Raw genomic sequence first — 15,380 nt, forward strand, 5'->3', positions numbered from 1 at the left:
GGGGGAAATTTAGTTGGGTGGGGAAAAAAATAAGCAAGTGTTTTCCCCCGAGAATTCGTTGCGTGCTCTCTCGCAAAATGTGCATCATAATGCCAGTCATCTGCTGGCTCTGTGTGTATTCCAGCATTATTCTAGCTTTTGAGTTCAACAAGTAGAGCAAGCTAGTGCAGTGAAAGAGTGAAGTCCAAAAGACAACACACAAATAATAATATTCAATTTATGAATTTGTGAAATTAAAAACAACACAGTTAAAATGTCATTAAATGTGAATGGTCTAATTGAAATGGAATGCTGTAGTGCACAACTGAATTGCATATTATTATTATACTTGGGGGTATGGTGTTTCCCTCTCCATTAATAAAGAAATAAATGCTTCATTATGTGTGTTTGCTAAAGGTTTTGGGCTTTAAAATAACTGAAATTCGGAACACACTTTTAAATCATTTGTAGTTGTGTTTGGAACAACTCTTCTGTTTAGCCACCATGATTGCTCTGAGAGCCCAGTGGAGGTATCATTTATGCAGTTTGGTGTGTGTCATTGTTGAATGTTTAACTCAATCATAACACAATTGTCGCCATCTGCTGGTACATGATAAATAGCCACATAATCATACTGTACATACATATACAATAATAGTTGATATTTGAGCAGCTGATATTCAAATTCCATTAGGCCTGTAGTTTGGGAAAACATGCTACATATATAAAAACGTTCGTTTGCATAGGCCATATATCAGATTTATGTACAGTATGATGTACATGATGCAATACAGAAAGGCGTCACTGTAACTTCTCACTCTATGTTTACAAAATTCATTTTTCCACAAAAAGTAGCACCGGCACCTGTCATCTTGACTTATCTCTAATAAATGCAATAGCATTCAAGAGCGAGAATGCATATACGAGAGCACAATTTTTGCGAGAGAACCCAAAAGCATTTGCTTATTTTTTCCCACGCCCCTAATTCCCCCCCACTACATTGTTCCTTTAGGGGCTCCGTAGTACAAAACCCACCAGTTCAACAAACAGTGTTGAGTGTATTCTAAGTACAAAGTAATTCATAATTGTAATCTAATATCTTCTTAAAGAGTAATTTACCCAACATTGTTAGCAAATACAAGAAAATGCAGTAAAAAAATATTGAGTTGAGTTTAAACAGAGTAATTAAGTATTGGTGAGTAAAGCCCTATGATTAGATAAAATATCAAACCAAGTGGCATTTATTTAAAAGAAGTAAACAGCACAAGTACACTTGTAAAGTAAAATATTTCACAACAAAGAAGTTTGCTTGCTTTTAAATGATAAAACAATGCATATACCAATCAAAACTAGTTTGCACACTTGGTTGTCAAATGTTAGAGGAACATGTCCACAGTTAATGCAATGAACTACATCTGTGTTTACACTGATATGACACCCGTGTGAACGTCATACATCAACTAAAGTGATCACACTTTATATTAGGTGGCCTTAACTACTATGCACTAACATTAAATACATACTATAAGACTATGTATTTGTACGGGGTGGTTTAGGAATAAGGGTAGGGTTAGGTTTTGGGGTGAGGGTTGGGTTAGGGGTAAAGTTAACAGTATAACTACAAATGTAATTAAATGCATACTTTAAATGTAATTACAATTCAACACCATGTATGTGCATAATAAGTACATTGTAAGAGGGCATAGAGCCACATAATATAAAGTGTGTCCATTAAAGTTACCTTGGGATCAGCTGGTTAAAATTAGTTAATAATTAAAATAATTAGAAATTAAATTAAATCAAAACCGAAATCGAGACATGACCTTGTGCAACTATTAAACCGCAAAGGGCTGCGATTACAGTGAAGTGAGTTTTTTTTTAATCTACCTTCATATGCCTAAAATAGTTTGTAGATGCCACTTGGTTTGATATTTTAAAATCTAACACACTGAAATTCATACATATTTTGGGCTCTTTGATGTTTCTTAGTTATATTAAAAATTAGTTTATTATTAGTGATCAAACAAAAACAAGTTTAATACTGTAGGTACTGAATGTAATAGCAAAGTAAAGCACATGAATGACAAAGTAAAAAGTTTATTTATCATGATAAAAATCTTCATCAAAGACTGCCCTCTTGTAAAATAATATTTAATGCATCCCAATTAACCAGTTAAAGTCAAAGTTCATCTTATGTCACCCAAATGACACATGCCCATTTCTTGTCTTGGGTCATCCTGAAAACATCTGTGCGTGTACAAGAGAATGCAAACAATGCAAGAAAAAATATTCTGGTAAGACTTAAATGATGACGCCATTCACAGCTTGAATGAGAAATATACATATAAAACATCTGTATAGCTGTCAAGTTCAGCTTTGAGAACATATTATATTACATGCCATAAGAACTGACTTTCATTCTTTAGTTTTGATTATACTAATTAAATTGTCACATAACATGATTTTATAATAAGTGCTCTTAATCCATTGCTACTTGATCACTAATACAGACATGAATCATTTAGGCAAATAGAGTTCTTTCGTCAACATAGATACAATGCATGGTATCTGTTTCATGCCACTGAATCCAGGCAGATTGGAGGAGGATTGGAAGTCCAGCGCCACCTTGTGGTTGACACGCGTCATGATCTGCATGATCTCCAGTTGCCTGGCGTATGTCTTCAGCATCTCACATAGTGAGGAGATGAACCAGGAGCCATTACTGCAGTTCCTCCAGGAGTAATAACCTGAGAGAGGACAACCCCAATAGTCTGGTTGAACCATAGAAATATACGACAAACTAAACAATAAATGTCGCTGCAGTGGCGTGAGGTGTACAGACGGTGTGTGAATGTAAACTGTTGTCCTTGTGACCGCGGTTCAAATCTGCACTATGTCCCACTCTTTTTCCCATCAGATTTTCTGTTGCTACTCTTAATATTTCCTTAAATACTACTTCAAATAATAAATATTAACAGTGAATGTTGGGGAGTGCAGAGAAGGGTTTGATCTGGAGGCGGGGTCTGTCGATCGCACACAGCATTGCTTATGTGTAGATTACATCACTGTATTATTAATATTGTAGTAATCATGTTTTTTTTTGTTTTGTTTTGGCAGAAACCATAGTTATCATGCAATCAACCATGGTGTTACTACAGTAATATAGTTGTTACTTTTGTGGTCACTGTAAATTTTTGGTTAGGTTTAGGGGTAGAGGTAAATGTAGTGTGTCTGTGAGACTCTAAATAAACACAATAAACACTGCAGTGATGCAGTATATACTGTATGTTAGCATTTAAATATGGGTGCAATTAGTATCTACCATTATTTGCACCAGGGTGAAAATAGCATCTGCCTTTTATTTATTGCAAATCTTCTTCTATCAAAGCCTAAAGACCAATTATATATATCATTTTAAAATTCATGAAGAACAGTGGTGGATGAAGTACACACATCCTGTATTTAAAGTCAGAACTGTAACCAGGGTTTGAAAATTGGTGAGGTCCAGGGTGGTCCGTCAAGCGCATGTTTATATAAACCAACTATATATACACACACACACACACACACACACACACACACACACACACACACACACACACACACACAGATATATACACTCACCTAAAGGATTATTAGGAACACCTGTTCAATTTCTCATTAATGCAATTATCTAATCAACCAATCACATGGCAGTTGCTTCAATGCATTTAGGGGTGTGCTCCTGGTCAAGACAATCTCCTGAACTCCAAACTGAATGTCAGAATGGGAAAGAAAGGTGATTTAAGCAATTTTGAGCGTGGCATGGTTGTTGGTGCCAGACGGGCCAGTCTGAGTATTTCACAATCTGCTCAGTTACTGGGATTTTCACGCACAACCATTTCTAGGGTTTACAAAGAATGGTGTGAAAAGGAAAAACATCCAGTATGTGGCAGTCCCTGTGAGCGAAAATGCCTTGTTGATGCTAGAGGTCAGAGGAGAATGGGCCGACTGATTCAAGCTGATAGAAGAGCAACTTTGCCTGAAATAAACACTCGTTACAACCGAGGTATGCAGCAAAGCATTTGTGAAGCCACAACACGCACAACCTTGAGGCGGATGGGCTACAACAGCAGAAGACACCACTGGGTACCACTCATCTCCACTACAAATAGGAAAAAGAGGCTACAATTTGCAAGAGCTCACCAAAATTGGACAGTTGAAGACTGGAAAAATGTTGCCTGGTCTGATGAGTCTCGATTTCTGTTGAGACATTCAGATGGTAGAGTCAGAATTTGGCGTAAACAGAATGAGAACATGGATCCATCATGCCTTGTTACCACTGTGCAGGCTGGTGGTGGTGGTGTAATGGTGTGGGGGATGTTTTCTTGGCACACTTTAGACCCCTTAGTGCCAATTGGGCTTCGTTTAAATGCCACGGCCTACCTGAGCATTGTTTCTGACCATGTCCATCCCTTTATGGCCACCATGTACCCATCCTCTGATGGCTACTTCCAGCAGGATAATGCACCATGTCACAAAGCTCGAATCATTTCAAATTGGTTTCTTGAACATGACAATGAGTTCACTGTACTAAAATGGCCTCCACAGTCACCAGATCTCAACCCAATAGAGCATCTTTGGGATGTGGTGGAATGGGAGCTTCGTGCCCTGGATGTGCATCCCACAAATCTCCATCAACTGCAAGATGCTATCCTATCAATATGGGCCAACATTTCTAAAGAATGCTTTCAGCACCTTGTTGAATCAATGCCACGTAGAATTAAGGCAGTTCTGAAGGCTGAAAGGGGTCAAATACAGTATTAGTATGGTGTTCCTAATAATCCTTTAGGTGAGTGTATACACACACATATATATATATATATATATATATATATATATATATATATATATATATATATATATATATATATATATATATACATATATATCAAATCACACATACCGGGTTCCACTAATAATCATATATAAAGCACATTGATTAAATTATTTGATTTTCATTTTACATTTTTACTATAACAATGCATCATCCCTGTCAAATTAAAAAATATAATAAAATTGATGATTTGACATTTATTTTTCCAATCTCAAGGAAAGACTGCCTATTTTAAAATGAAAAGGCATGTGTGAATAGGACACTGCAAATATATTTTTAAAAAGCTTTTTTCTTAGCATATGCTGAACATTAATTTAAAATTGGCAGAATCTACAAAGGGCAAAGGCGCAGTCTCCCCTATGTGCCTAATGTGTTACTGTTACTGGAACGTTACTTATAGATAATGATGATCATTGATTTTGTTTTACCAAATGCGGTATGCTGCCAGCAATAATCTGCCCACTGTCATATTCTCGTGTCTTTTTGATTACTGTCAGTTATCGATGACGCAAGTATTGTGTGGGAGGGGCTGCAGCTGTGCCCACATTGACAACTCTTTCACACACAGCGGACAAAAAACAATCTAGCCCCTTGTCTAAACAGAATTAGACACGCAAATAAGACATTTCCAACCTCTGATTTTTCATTCACTTCAAACTGTATTTATTAGAATGAAAATTGTACTGAGGTCCGAACCTCGTCGCTGGTTACGGCCATGCTTAAGGTACCTTAAAAGTCTTAAGATAAAGATACTCTGATTACTCCAATAAAAGAATACGTTTAAAATTTTCACTTGAGTAAAAGTACAAAGGTACCGTATTTCCCAGAAATAAAGTCGCACCTGGTCAAAATCGCATCTCTGTTAAACTCGCACTGACGGAGATTATATCCGGAAGGCACTAGCATCTGGGAGCAGTCGCCGGAGACCCGACTTCCCTTTGCTTAACACACCAGATGTGCTCCACTGTGAAGATTACCTCAGGAAATGCGCATCTCTATGCTTTGTAATGCTACGCTGTATACAAATAAACAGCTTTTAGTATGGGAGTAAAACAGTATGCCTGGTGTATTCTATTTCATTCATTAATATTAGCAACTGTCCATCTGTACTACGCATATATATCCTGTTCCCTGACTGAATTATTTTACTACGAGTGTGATGTCATGTCTCTTGTGAGGAGTGAGCGTTTCACAGCAGTCTAGAGTTTGTTATTACGGGACAGAATATTTAAACATATTACATAAAGTACTTTGTAAAGGCAAAATAACTGGCCACTTTAAAATGCTTCTACCGTCGCTACGGCTGATGTTTTCATCTGTTTGAGTGTATTTAAATGTGTTTTGGTGAGCGTACATTGCAATGGCTGACATTAATTATGTATAAGTTCTGTATGCAAGTGGCTTCAGACTATAAGCTATAATAAAATAACTGTAATTTATATTCCGGAAAACAATACTTCCTTTTAAATGCACTTAAAACTAAATGTTAGAAATCTTTGCATCTGTGAGGAATATAGTTATAGTAGCTGGTAACTACTACAATTAACTAATTAACTAGTGATTTTAAGATTTATAGTGAACAAGGAACCAAAACAATTATATTGTTCACAAGACATGATTTAAATATGGATTACTTCTTTTTGGAGCTTGACAGTTTTGGATCCCATACATTGTTTGGACAAAAACACCTCGTACTGTACATCCTTCAAAATGTCTTTGTTTGTTTGTGTTCCACAGTCGAAGAAGAATGAATAAGAGTTTGAGAACGCAAAATATGAGATAATTATTAAGAGTGAGTAAATGATGAGAGAATTATAATTTTTTGGATAAAATATCCTTTTAAGTAAAGTAACAGAGTACAAAAACTTTGTTAGTATCCACCGTTGATGATGAACAGTAACTAGACATGTGTTTTGATACAGCACCTGGAGCAGTGGAGTATGCATACAGGAAATCTGCCTCGACAGGAATTCTTTGGGTTCCTTCCGAGTCACTCACACTGTCACACTCAATGCCAGAGTCCAGATCTGAGCCTCGACAAGCCTAGACACACACATACACAAACATCACTTTACAAAAGCAATTTAGCATGTGGCCTGACCTGAAGATAAAAAAAAAAACAACAACACATGGATAACCTTACGGCTTCAAGGAAAACTGGAGTTTTGGGTTTTTAGTCCAGAGCTATGTCCCAAACGACACATTATGCACTTACAAAATACACTGTGCACTCAGTCATGTAGTGTATTAATTTTCAAAGTGTAGTATCGTCCCAAATGGAACACTTTTTTTTTATTACACAGAAGCGTTCGCCATTTAACAGCTGACGGAAGTAACGTTTCAAACCCAAGTGTTGTGTTGCTGCTAGCTTTAGCGCGTTAGCCAACCTCAGTTCAACACTTATATCTTAATAATATGCACATTCACAAAGCTTTGCATGATGTTAAACCGTTTAACTCGCTTTTGTAAGGTGCGGTCTTCACAGAGTTTTCGCTAGTTGTCATATTCTCCATTATTTACAATTGTTTTGCCAGATCACATCACTAACGGTAACTCCGACGGCAAGTTGAGTGCACGAAGTGTCCAACATTCCACACTCTGTTTGATGGTTGAATAAGTGCATCATTCGAGTACTCGTAGTACACTTATTTGTTGCATTTTCAGTGTAAATATACTACTCGCACTACTTACACTTTTACAGAATGATATAAATAATGCAGAGGTGTGCGGTTTGGGACGCACCTCTTGTCTGCTAGCTTTGTAGCCATAGATATGCTTTTTTTATTTAGAAAAGTAAAAGAATTGACAGTTTTTCTCTGGCAGTAAAACAAACCAAAAAATTAAAACTTCAACATCTTGCGCTCTACAATGAGAATGTCCCCTCTACAAAGTAGGAAATCATAGTTTATTGGATGTGATGCAAACCGGACACCATGTTTTACTGACAACATAATAGACATGGCAGTGCTATTTGTCCTAATGCACAGATTCAATATTTGTACTCATACCAGTTTTTTTAATTTTCTTTTGTCAGGTCTGTTCACGGCATGGGACATAGCCGACTGTATTTATATTTATACTGTCTCCCAAGAAATGCATTTGACGTGCGCAGCAGCATTACCAGTATGTGCACTTGAAAAAGCATTTGAAAGCAGTTGCTGCTCAGTCAGAAAGTGGGTGGATCTGAACGGAGTAGGTAATCAGTACTGCATTTACTGTTTTCATTAAAAATTCATTTTAGTATTGACTTGAGTCCTATTCTATCTATCTATCTGACGGTATATTTGACTGTCTGTCTGCAAGTTCTGTAAAACCTGTGCAACCTTGCAAATGTTAAAAGTTTGGAAACCACAAATGTTGAAAAATCTGTGCTAAATGTTCAGATACATAATGTGTGATAATGATCATATAGCTCACCTGTATGATGAAAAGCTTGGGTTTTCCCACCAGTGTAGAGCAGCGGTCTCCTCTGAAGAGTCCAGTTAATTCTTTCAGATCTATAGATTTATCTGTACCATATATCTTACCATCCTCTCCATGACTCAACAACACACACACAAACATGGCCGAATGACTGTGGTCCACCTCAGACACTGAGAGCAAAAGAGTTAATGAAATATTCCTATAATAAATGCTTGTAACATATTATTGTACAATGTATTTCTGTTCAGCTTAAGCAGCTCAACACTGTGTGAGATGTACCTTTAGTTAACAAATGTCTCATCTGTGAGACAGTTTGATCATTGGCAAAATTTATTTTGAATCCCAGATTTGAGAAAACCTGCATTACATTACTTGCATCCACGTCTGTCCCGTTACGAACTGACATTCCTGTAACATAAAAACACAAAAATATGAGAATAATTGTTAAGAGTTACCCCAACTGTTTAACCTGTCAGCATTTTCCCCAACTTTATTGTCAAGGGGTTAATGTTTGCATGGTTAGCTTCAACAGTTCACCTCTGCTGGTAGATTCCATAGTTACACCATTCTGTGAGCAAAAAGCTACATATATATATATAAATTGCAAAGTATTTAATTTCACTATAGTACATGTTTTACAAGTGGATGATATTTGAGGGCTCTTAAAAGTCTGAAATTGACTTTTACATCACAGTTCTGGATAGTAGCAAGTATAAAAGGCTTGGGACGGTGTTTGTTCTTGTGGTGAGAAGGAGTCAATCGTTGTTGACAAGATGTAATTTTCCTGAGGCTACAAAGTGAATAGTCACATGGTTTTTAAGGCTCAAGTGATTGGACATCCTTGTTCTTACCTGTGCTTTTATGGAAATTCTTATTGTTGATGATGACACATTGTCCCAAGCTTGGGAACTTCATGTTGTATTGATAAGAGTCTGGCGGTGTTTTGGCATCTGCTTGATCTCCTCCATTGTCTGCGAGATGTGAACTGAGAAAAGAAGAAGAAAACGTTTTATTTATAATTAAAATGGAAAGCATTGACAGTCATTTAAGGAAGTGTTCACTACAGCATATGCTTTCATCCAAACAGTACATGTATAACCGGTTCAGTCCCTTTAGGATCCTGAAGTTATGTGTTTTGAACAAGGGCACAAAGCTCACAGCTTATCTTATCACTTGTGGGTCTTAAACCAATAAACTTCCAGGTACCAGCCCAGATATTCATTTGCTAGCGGATCATAACTGGTGGGTTGTGCTGTTAGGGTCATAAACAGCAGTGATAATATAATACTAAATGAAAATAATAATGAAACTAAAAGTTAGGACAGCGAAAATAAACAGGTAACGACAAAAGTTGAGAATGCATCTTTTGTTGTAGATGTCAAAGGATTCCAGTCAATCTCGATGGTATTTTGAAGCACATTGATCTGTCACTTCATAAAAGTTATCCAGAATATAAGAAAACTTGGACAGATCATCCTTGAAAATGAACAAAATGACAAAAAATAAAATAATCTTAATTAATCATTTGTTGTAGAACACCTTGTGTTTACTCTTGGTTCTGTGTTGGTGTCCTAAGTATAATTAGGGCCCATCACCCACCACCCCACTGGGTATAAACCAGTTAAAAAACAAAGCTGCAAAGTTATCTTTCTGGCTCATCAATATGGAGTTCTAACTAAGTCTTTTGTTAAGTCTTCAACAGAACATTTTGTGAAAGAATGCAGCCAATTTGCATTTTTTATTTTTTATGTGCAATTTATAAATAGTTTCAGCATTCAATGCAGTCTTCTGTCATGACAATGAACAGAAATTGTAGTCAGGTATTTACTTATGGTAATTAGTAATACTCCTCTTTAAATCAATGTAGGGTCGCTACTGGTTTTTTGACAAACAAACCCACATACAACTATTGCTGTTTATTGTTATTAAATTAATATTCCGGGTTCAGTACAAGTGAAGCTCAATTGACAGCATTTGTGGCACAATTTTGAGTTCCACAAAAAATTGAACTCATCTCTCATTTTCTTAAAAAAAAAGTACAAATCAATGTTACGGTGAGGCCAAAATGTTGGGGGGTGTAAAGGGAGAAATGTGAAGGTTATATTTTTACAAAAGCACTATAATTTGAACAGAAAATACATAATATTTACAGTTGTTTTAGAGTTTAAACCGCTACATCACTATAGCTTAGTTTGAAGTAAAATTTGATATAATTCTACACAGAAAATGTTAGTAAGCGATTTTATCACACTAACACCACACATATTGATTAGGTCTCGTGGCTATACTTTAGTAAGAGTGAGTATTTTAATGTTTACAAATTGGCCACACTTACTTTCACTCCAGATTTCTGAATTTTGTTTTTTATTATTTTTTTGGGGAAATGGAAATGAATTTTTCTGGTAATCAATATTATGCCACAAATGCTGACGATTGAGCTTGACATGTATTGAAACCAGAACATTCCTTTAAAATAAAATGTTTATTATTAACAAATTCATCAGTGGTTAAATTATTCAAATAAGCATTTCCATTAAAATCACACATACTCTTGGTCATTCTTTGGTCTGGCATCCACACAGTCCTCTCCCTTTGGTTCTACTTTCGACATGGCTTCTACGGGCATATAAACAAAATGGATCAACTCATAAATATAGCCTACATATATTCATTTTATGTGGCTAGCACTGTTGCCTCACAGCAAGAAGGTCCTGGGTTTGAGTCCCGGCTCAGCTGGGTCTTTCTGTGTGGAGTTTGCATGTTCTCCCTGTGTTCGTGTGGGTGTGCTCTGCTTTCCACCACAGTCCAAAATGACATGAATGTTAAATTAATTGGAGACCCTAAATTGCCTGTAGGTGTGAGTGAGAGTGTGAATGTGTATGTCTGTGTGTGTTGCCCTGTGATGGACTGGCCACATGTCCTGTGTGTTTCCCTGCCTTTGGCATTTTCCCAAGACAGCTGGGATAGGCCTGAGCACTACCCCTGACCCTGCATAGGACAAGTGGCTATAGAAGATGAATGGATGGATAATTTTTCTCAATGCTGAAAATCTCCAACCGGACAGTTACAATAGATAACAATGTACAATCTTTGAGACACAGAAAGTTTTCTGAGGTCAGATGCAAAATGGAAATCAATTAATCAACTAAATATTTTAACTTTCCAAAGCTTCCTACGGTATATCCTTAATATATCAGAATGTTTTTCAATAGAATAGTTTTTCCCCCATAAATTCAGCTATAGGCCTTTTTGTTTCTCATGTACCATTGCGAAAGAACCCAGATGCATTTCTACACTGACAATGATTACAGTAAATAGCATGCCTGAAAAATAGAAGCTGGATATATCAGTAAGAAGTTGGGTAATACGGTTATTGCAAGTGATTTTCTCATGAAGAGTCATTTCTCTCTTTCCTTTTCTGACTGAAAAAAGCTGAAAATGTGCATTAAATTGTTACATTAAGGAATGATTTCTGCTTGACCTGACCGGTTGAGTCGGTCATATTAAATACAAATTTTACATAAATAAAACAAGTACATTTAGATGTTATCAAATGAAACACATTTTAGGTGTAAAACAAATGTTGAGATTACTTAATGCATAAGATGACTCACACAATCCATTGCTCTTTATGGTATTTTTCTTGTTAGGGATTTACCCAGAGTGTCAGTTTAAATGTTAGGAGTTACAAGCTCCCTTTAAGTGCCAAAGTTTACTTGATTGTTTCTTTCTTTCATTACTTAAATATTATGAAGCACAAACATTTGGATTTAACAAAACGTCTCACAAACTGATAACTTATGACTGCTTCTCTCAGACTCTTCAAAATGTAGGTCACTCCTTAATGGGACAAGCCCATGACTTTAAATTGTGACAAAAACTAGGAGTTCATACGTGCATGAAGTACTCTATTCCATTTAGTGACATTTACACACATTGACATTGTTACACCTAAACAATAAGACACTCATAAACTTGTTCTCTAAATACATGTCTTTTAAATATTCGAAATAATTAATAATCAAATAATTAATTTCTCTACATGAACATTTCATTCTGATCTTTAAAAAAAAACATCGCCAGCAAATACGCAATTACGCTAAACAATTGTGGGAATAAAGCTTGGGAATAAACTTACAAGTGAGTTGTCAGATGTACTCTTGAAAGAGAAAATGAAATACAGGTACTTTTAAAGACCTTGGAAGTTGTCAAACAAGCTGCTACCAGCCCAGAGGAAGCTTTTCTTCTTCAACAGGGAGGGATCGCTATTACGAATTCTACTACGTCGAAACATTTGCTCATGTATATTAATGAAGTCATACAGACGTTTTGCTAATTTGCTTACGCAGACGTACGTTTTACTTTCCAATTGGAGGCTTGTTTCATGAATATTAAGCAACAAACCTTGTCGCTCTTTGCCGTAAACAGCCCCAAATTTTCCTTATGTGCGTGAGATTTGACATTTTTCTAACGCTTAACAAGTTATCAGGACACACGTACAGTGTTATTTATCATGCCTACATATTGTGGATATGTACTGTAAGAAAAGGCAATACAGGGGAAATAATAAACATAGGCTACAACAAAGAGCAATGTACAATCAAACAGTACACTGCCAAAGCGTTTAAACTTAACGTCTTAACTTAACATACTCTTTCGTTAGTAATTTGTTGCCAATCACTGAAATCTGTCGACTTTTCTCCACGTTTCCAGATCGCTGCAACTACCTTTACCCCCTCAGTGAAAACCCAGCGTAAAAGATAAGAACCCCGTCTTAAAGCAAGTCTGACCAATCCTGTCTTAGCAACTGTTGCCCTGCTGCCATTACTCTGACACGCGTTTGCTATTTTCCAATAACAGCTTATGGAAGTAACGTGTGTTTGAGTACTTTAAGCGGGATTTTATCAAAATAATAATAACAATAATAATAAAATGTAAAACTCGTTGTTTCCCAGAGAGAGAATAGGACCACATTTTTTAAAATCTTCAAATAAATCTGTAGAAGAGCATGTTATGAAAAAACGGTGTCAGCCCTCATTCCCAAATGAACATAGAACATCTGCAACGACATTTACTCCAACATAAATGAAAGCTAATAACTGAACATGAATTCATTTATGTATTGATTCAAGTCATAGTAAAAGCGATAGTAAATAAACGGTTCACAGCATCATGTGTTATGAGACGTTATAAACCCTCTGTTCACTCACGCTAATGTTGTTAGATGTGTAATCCCTAGAGATATTTGTCTGCTTTTCAAACAGCACACATGTCATATTCTAGATTAAAATGCCAGTCAATTCATTTTTTTCTTACATTTATATATCTTCTTTATATTGATTTATTTATCATAACATTAATCACTTGTGGATTGTTTTGTGTTATTGTGACATTTTATAATTGATTTTTGTATGATCAATTATTTATTTATTTATTATTATTATTATTATTATTATTGTAGTAGTATCAATAATCTGAAGAAGAAAGTTCATTCATTTTGAATCGCAATGTGAAATCACAATTGTGAGAAATTGTTTGTAGAGTCATTCAAATCACGATGCAGTTGTATAAAGAATAAAAATAAGCAATACCTCTTCTCTTTGCTTTATTGTTTTGATTTTGACAATGCTCTGGGGTTGAGGCAAACATGTGGGTGGTGTGAATATTCTGTCTTAGCATCTATGATGTCACATCGTAGTACCTCTGTACTTCTACCCCATGCAGGGCAGTTTCTGAGCATGTGGGGGCCCTAAACGAAATTCTACTTGGAGGCTCCTGTCACATCTAGCTACAACTCTCTCCTCTGCAGTTACATTCTTCCTTCCCCCTCGGGCTACAAGGGGGCCCCTATAACTGTCTAAATGAGCCATAACAGCTGCCTGGGTCTTACTTGCAGCTTTTAGTATATATATATATATATATATATATATATAAAGAAAAAAGAGAGAACTTGCTTTGATTCACATTTCACATTTACACTTATGCATTTGGCAGACGCTTTTATCCAAAGCGACTTACAGTGCACTTATTACAGGGACAATCCCCCCGGAGCAACCTGGAGTTAAGTGCCTTGCTCAAGGATACAATGGTGGTGGCTGTGGGGATCGAACCAGCGACCTTCTGATTAACAGTTTTGTGCTTTAGGCCACTACACCCACCACCGTGTGGCTTTGATGGGCCCCTAGTGGCTCCCCTAATAGCTAGAAACAACCATGACACCATGCATGTTTTGTGACAAGCATTTGTAGAAACTGCAAAATGGGTGTATTTAGCCCTGTAATTTCTGAGACAGTGAATTAATCTCTACAGACATCTTGTGCTCAAAAGCAGTTTTCCTTTTGTTCACAAGTGAATGCATCTCAGAGACATGAGGGGATGGAGTTTTTAGAGGGATGATGCATTCCAGTTCTAAACATCATGATCACACAGGAAGTCAACATGTTGCTACCAAATTTTCCAGGAAGTAATCACATTCACATAATCCATTTGGAGTTTCCATTTTATCTCCAAGAATACATTTTTATTTTACTGATGGTAAGGCTGAGTATATGGGTTTGGGGGTAGAGTTTGTGAAACATACATTCCTATTCACCATATTACATCACTGACAACTAAAAATAACTCAGAACGATTTTAGACAAAGAAGTTTAAACCTATTGTACAGTCTCCAAATTCACAGTGAGATTAGTCTAAATCTACTTCAACAGGATCCACCTCTACATCGTTTCCTAATTTTCAGAGCACTAAACTGAGAGTTAGCCATCCAAAACATCCTGCAGTTTTCTCTCATCTGTTCGTCAAATGCTCCCTGACTCCCCAGCTAGGGTCGCCCAAATGAATCTCAACCATTTCTACTGCTGCCTAACAACATGTATATGCATCCAATACACAAGAACATTAATAAGACTAGGGCTTTATTTTAGTGACTGCACTAAATGCAGTGCAACGTGCAATGACCGTACACAACACCTTATCTAATTTTTGTGAGAGTGCTAATTCTAAGCAAAAATTTTGTGGAAGCACTAAGCGCAAGTGGGCGTGGGTGGGAGCATTTGCGAAAACTGGGGGTGTATTGTATGTTTAATGAAGTGGCAAAAGCGCA

At 36.5% G+C, this 15,380-nt stretch overlaps 1 protein-coding gene across 2 annotated transcripts; it reads right to left on the reverse strand.

The window, feature by feature from the left end:
• Positions 1–2,023: 2,023 nt before the first annotated feature.
• casp3b (caspase 3, apoptosis-related cysteine peptidase b) lies at positions 2,024–12,543 on the reverse strand. Of its 2 annotated transcripts, XM_052089050.1 has the most exons (7): positions 12,417–12,543; positions 10,828–10,894; positions 9,130–9,263; positions 8,558–8,686; positions 8,273–8,448; positions 6,781–6,898; positions 2,027–2,726 (listed from the first exon to the last, which is right to left on the reverse strand). In XM_052089050.1, the coding sequence occupies exons 2-7, from the start codon at positions 10,887–10,889 to the stop codon at positions 2,497–2,499; spliced, it is 849 nt and encodes a 282-aa protein (XP_051945010.1). In that variant the 5' UTR covers positions 10,890–10,894; positions 12,417–12,543; the 3' UTR covers positions 2,027–2,496. The 2 variants fall into 2 exon arrangements, with proteins under 2 accessions (XP_051945011.1, XP_051945010.1); XM_052089051.1 differs by lacking the exon at positions 10,828–10,894 and having other exon boundaries at positions 2,024–2,726; positions 12,417–12,511.
• Between the last annotated feature and the right edge of the window lie 2,837 nt (positions 12,544–15,380).

The sequence above is a fragment of the Xyrauchen texanus genome, chromosome 23 (genome assembly GCF_025860055.1).
Source record: "Xyrauchen texanus isolate HMW12.3.18 chromosome 23, RBS_HiC_50CHRs, whole genome shotgun sequence".
Classification (NCBI taxonomy): Eukaryota; Metazoa; Chordata; class Actinopteri; order Cypriniformes; family Catostomidae; genus Xyrauchen; species Xyrauchen texanus.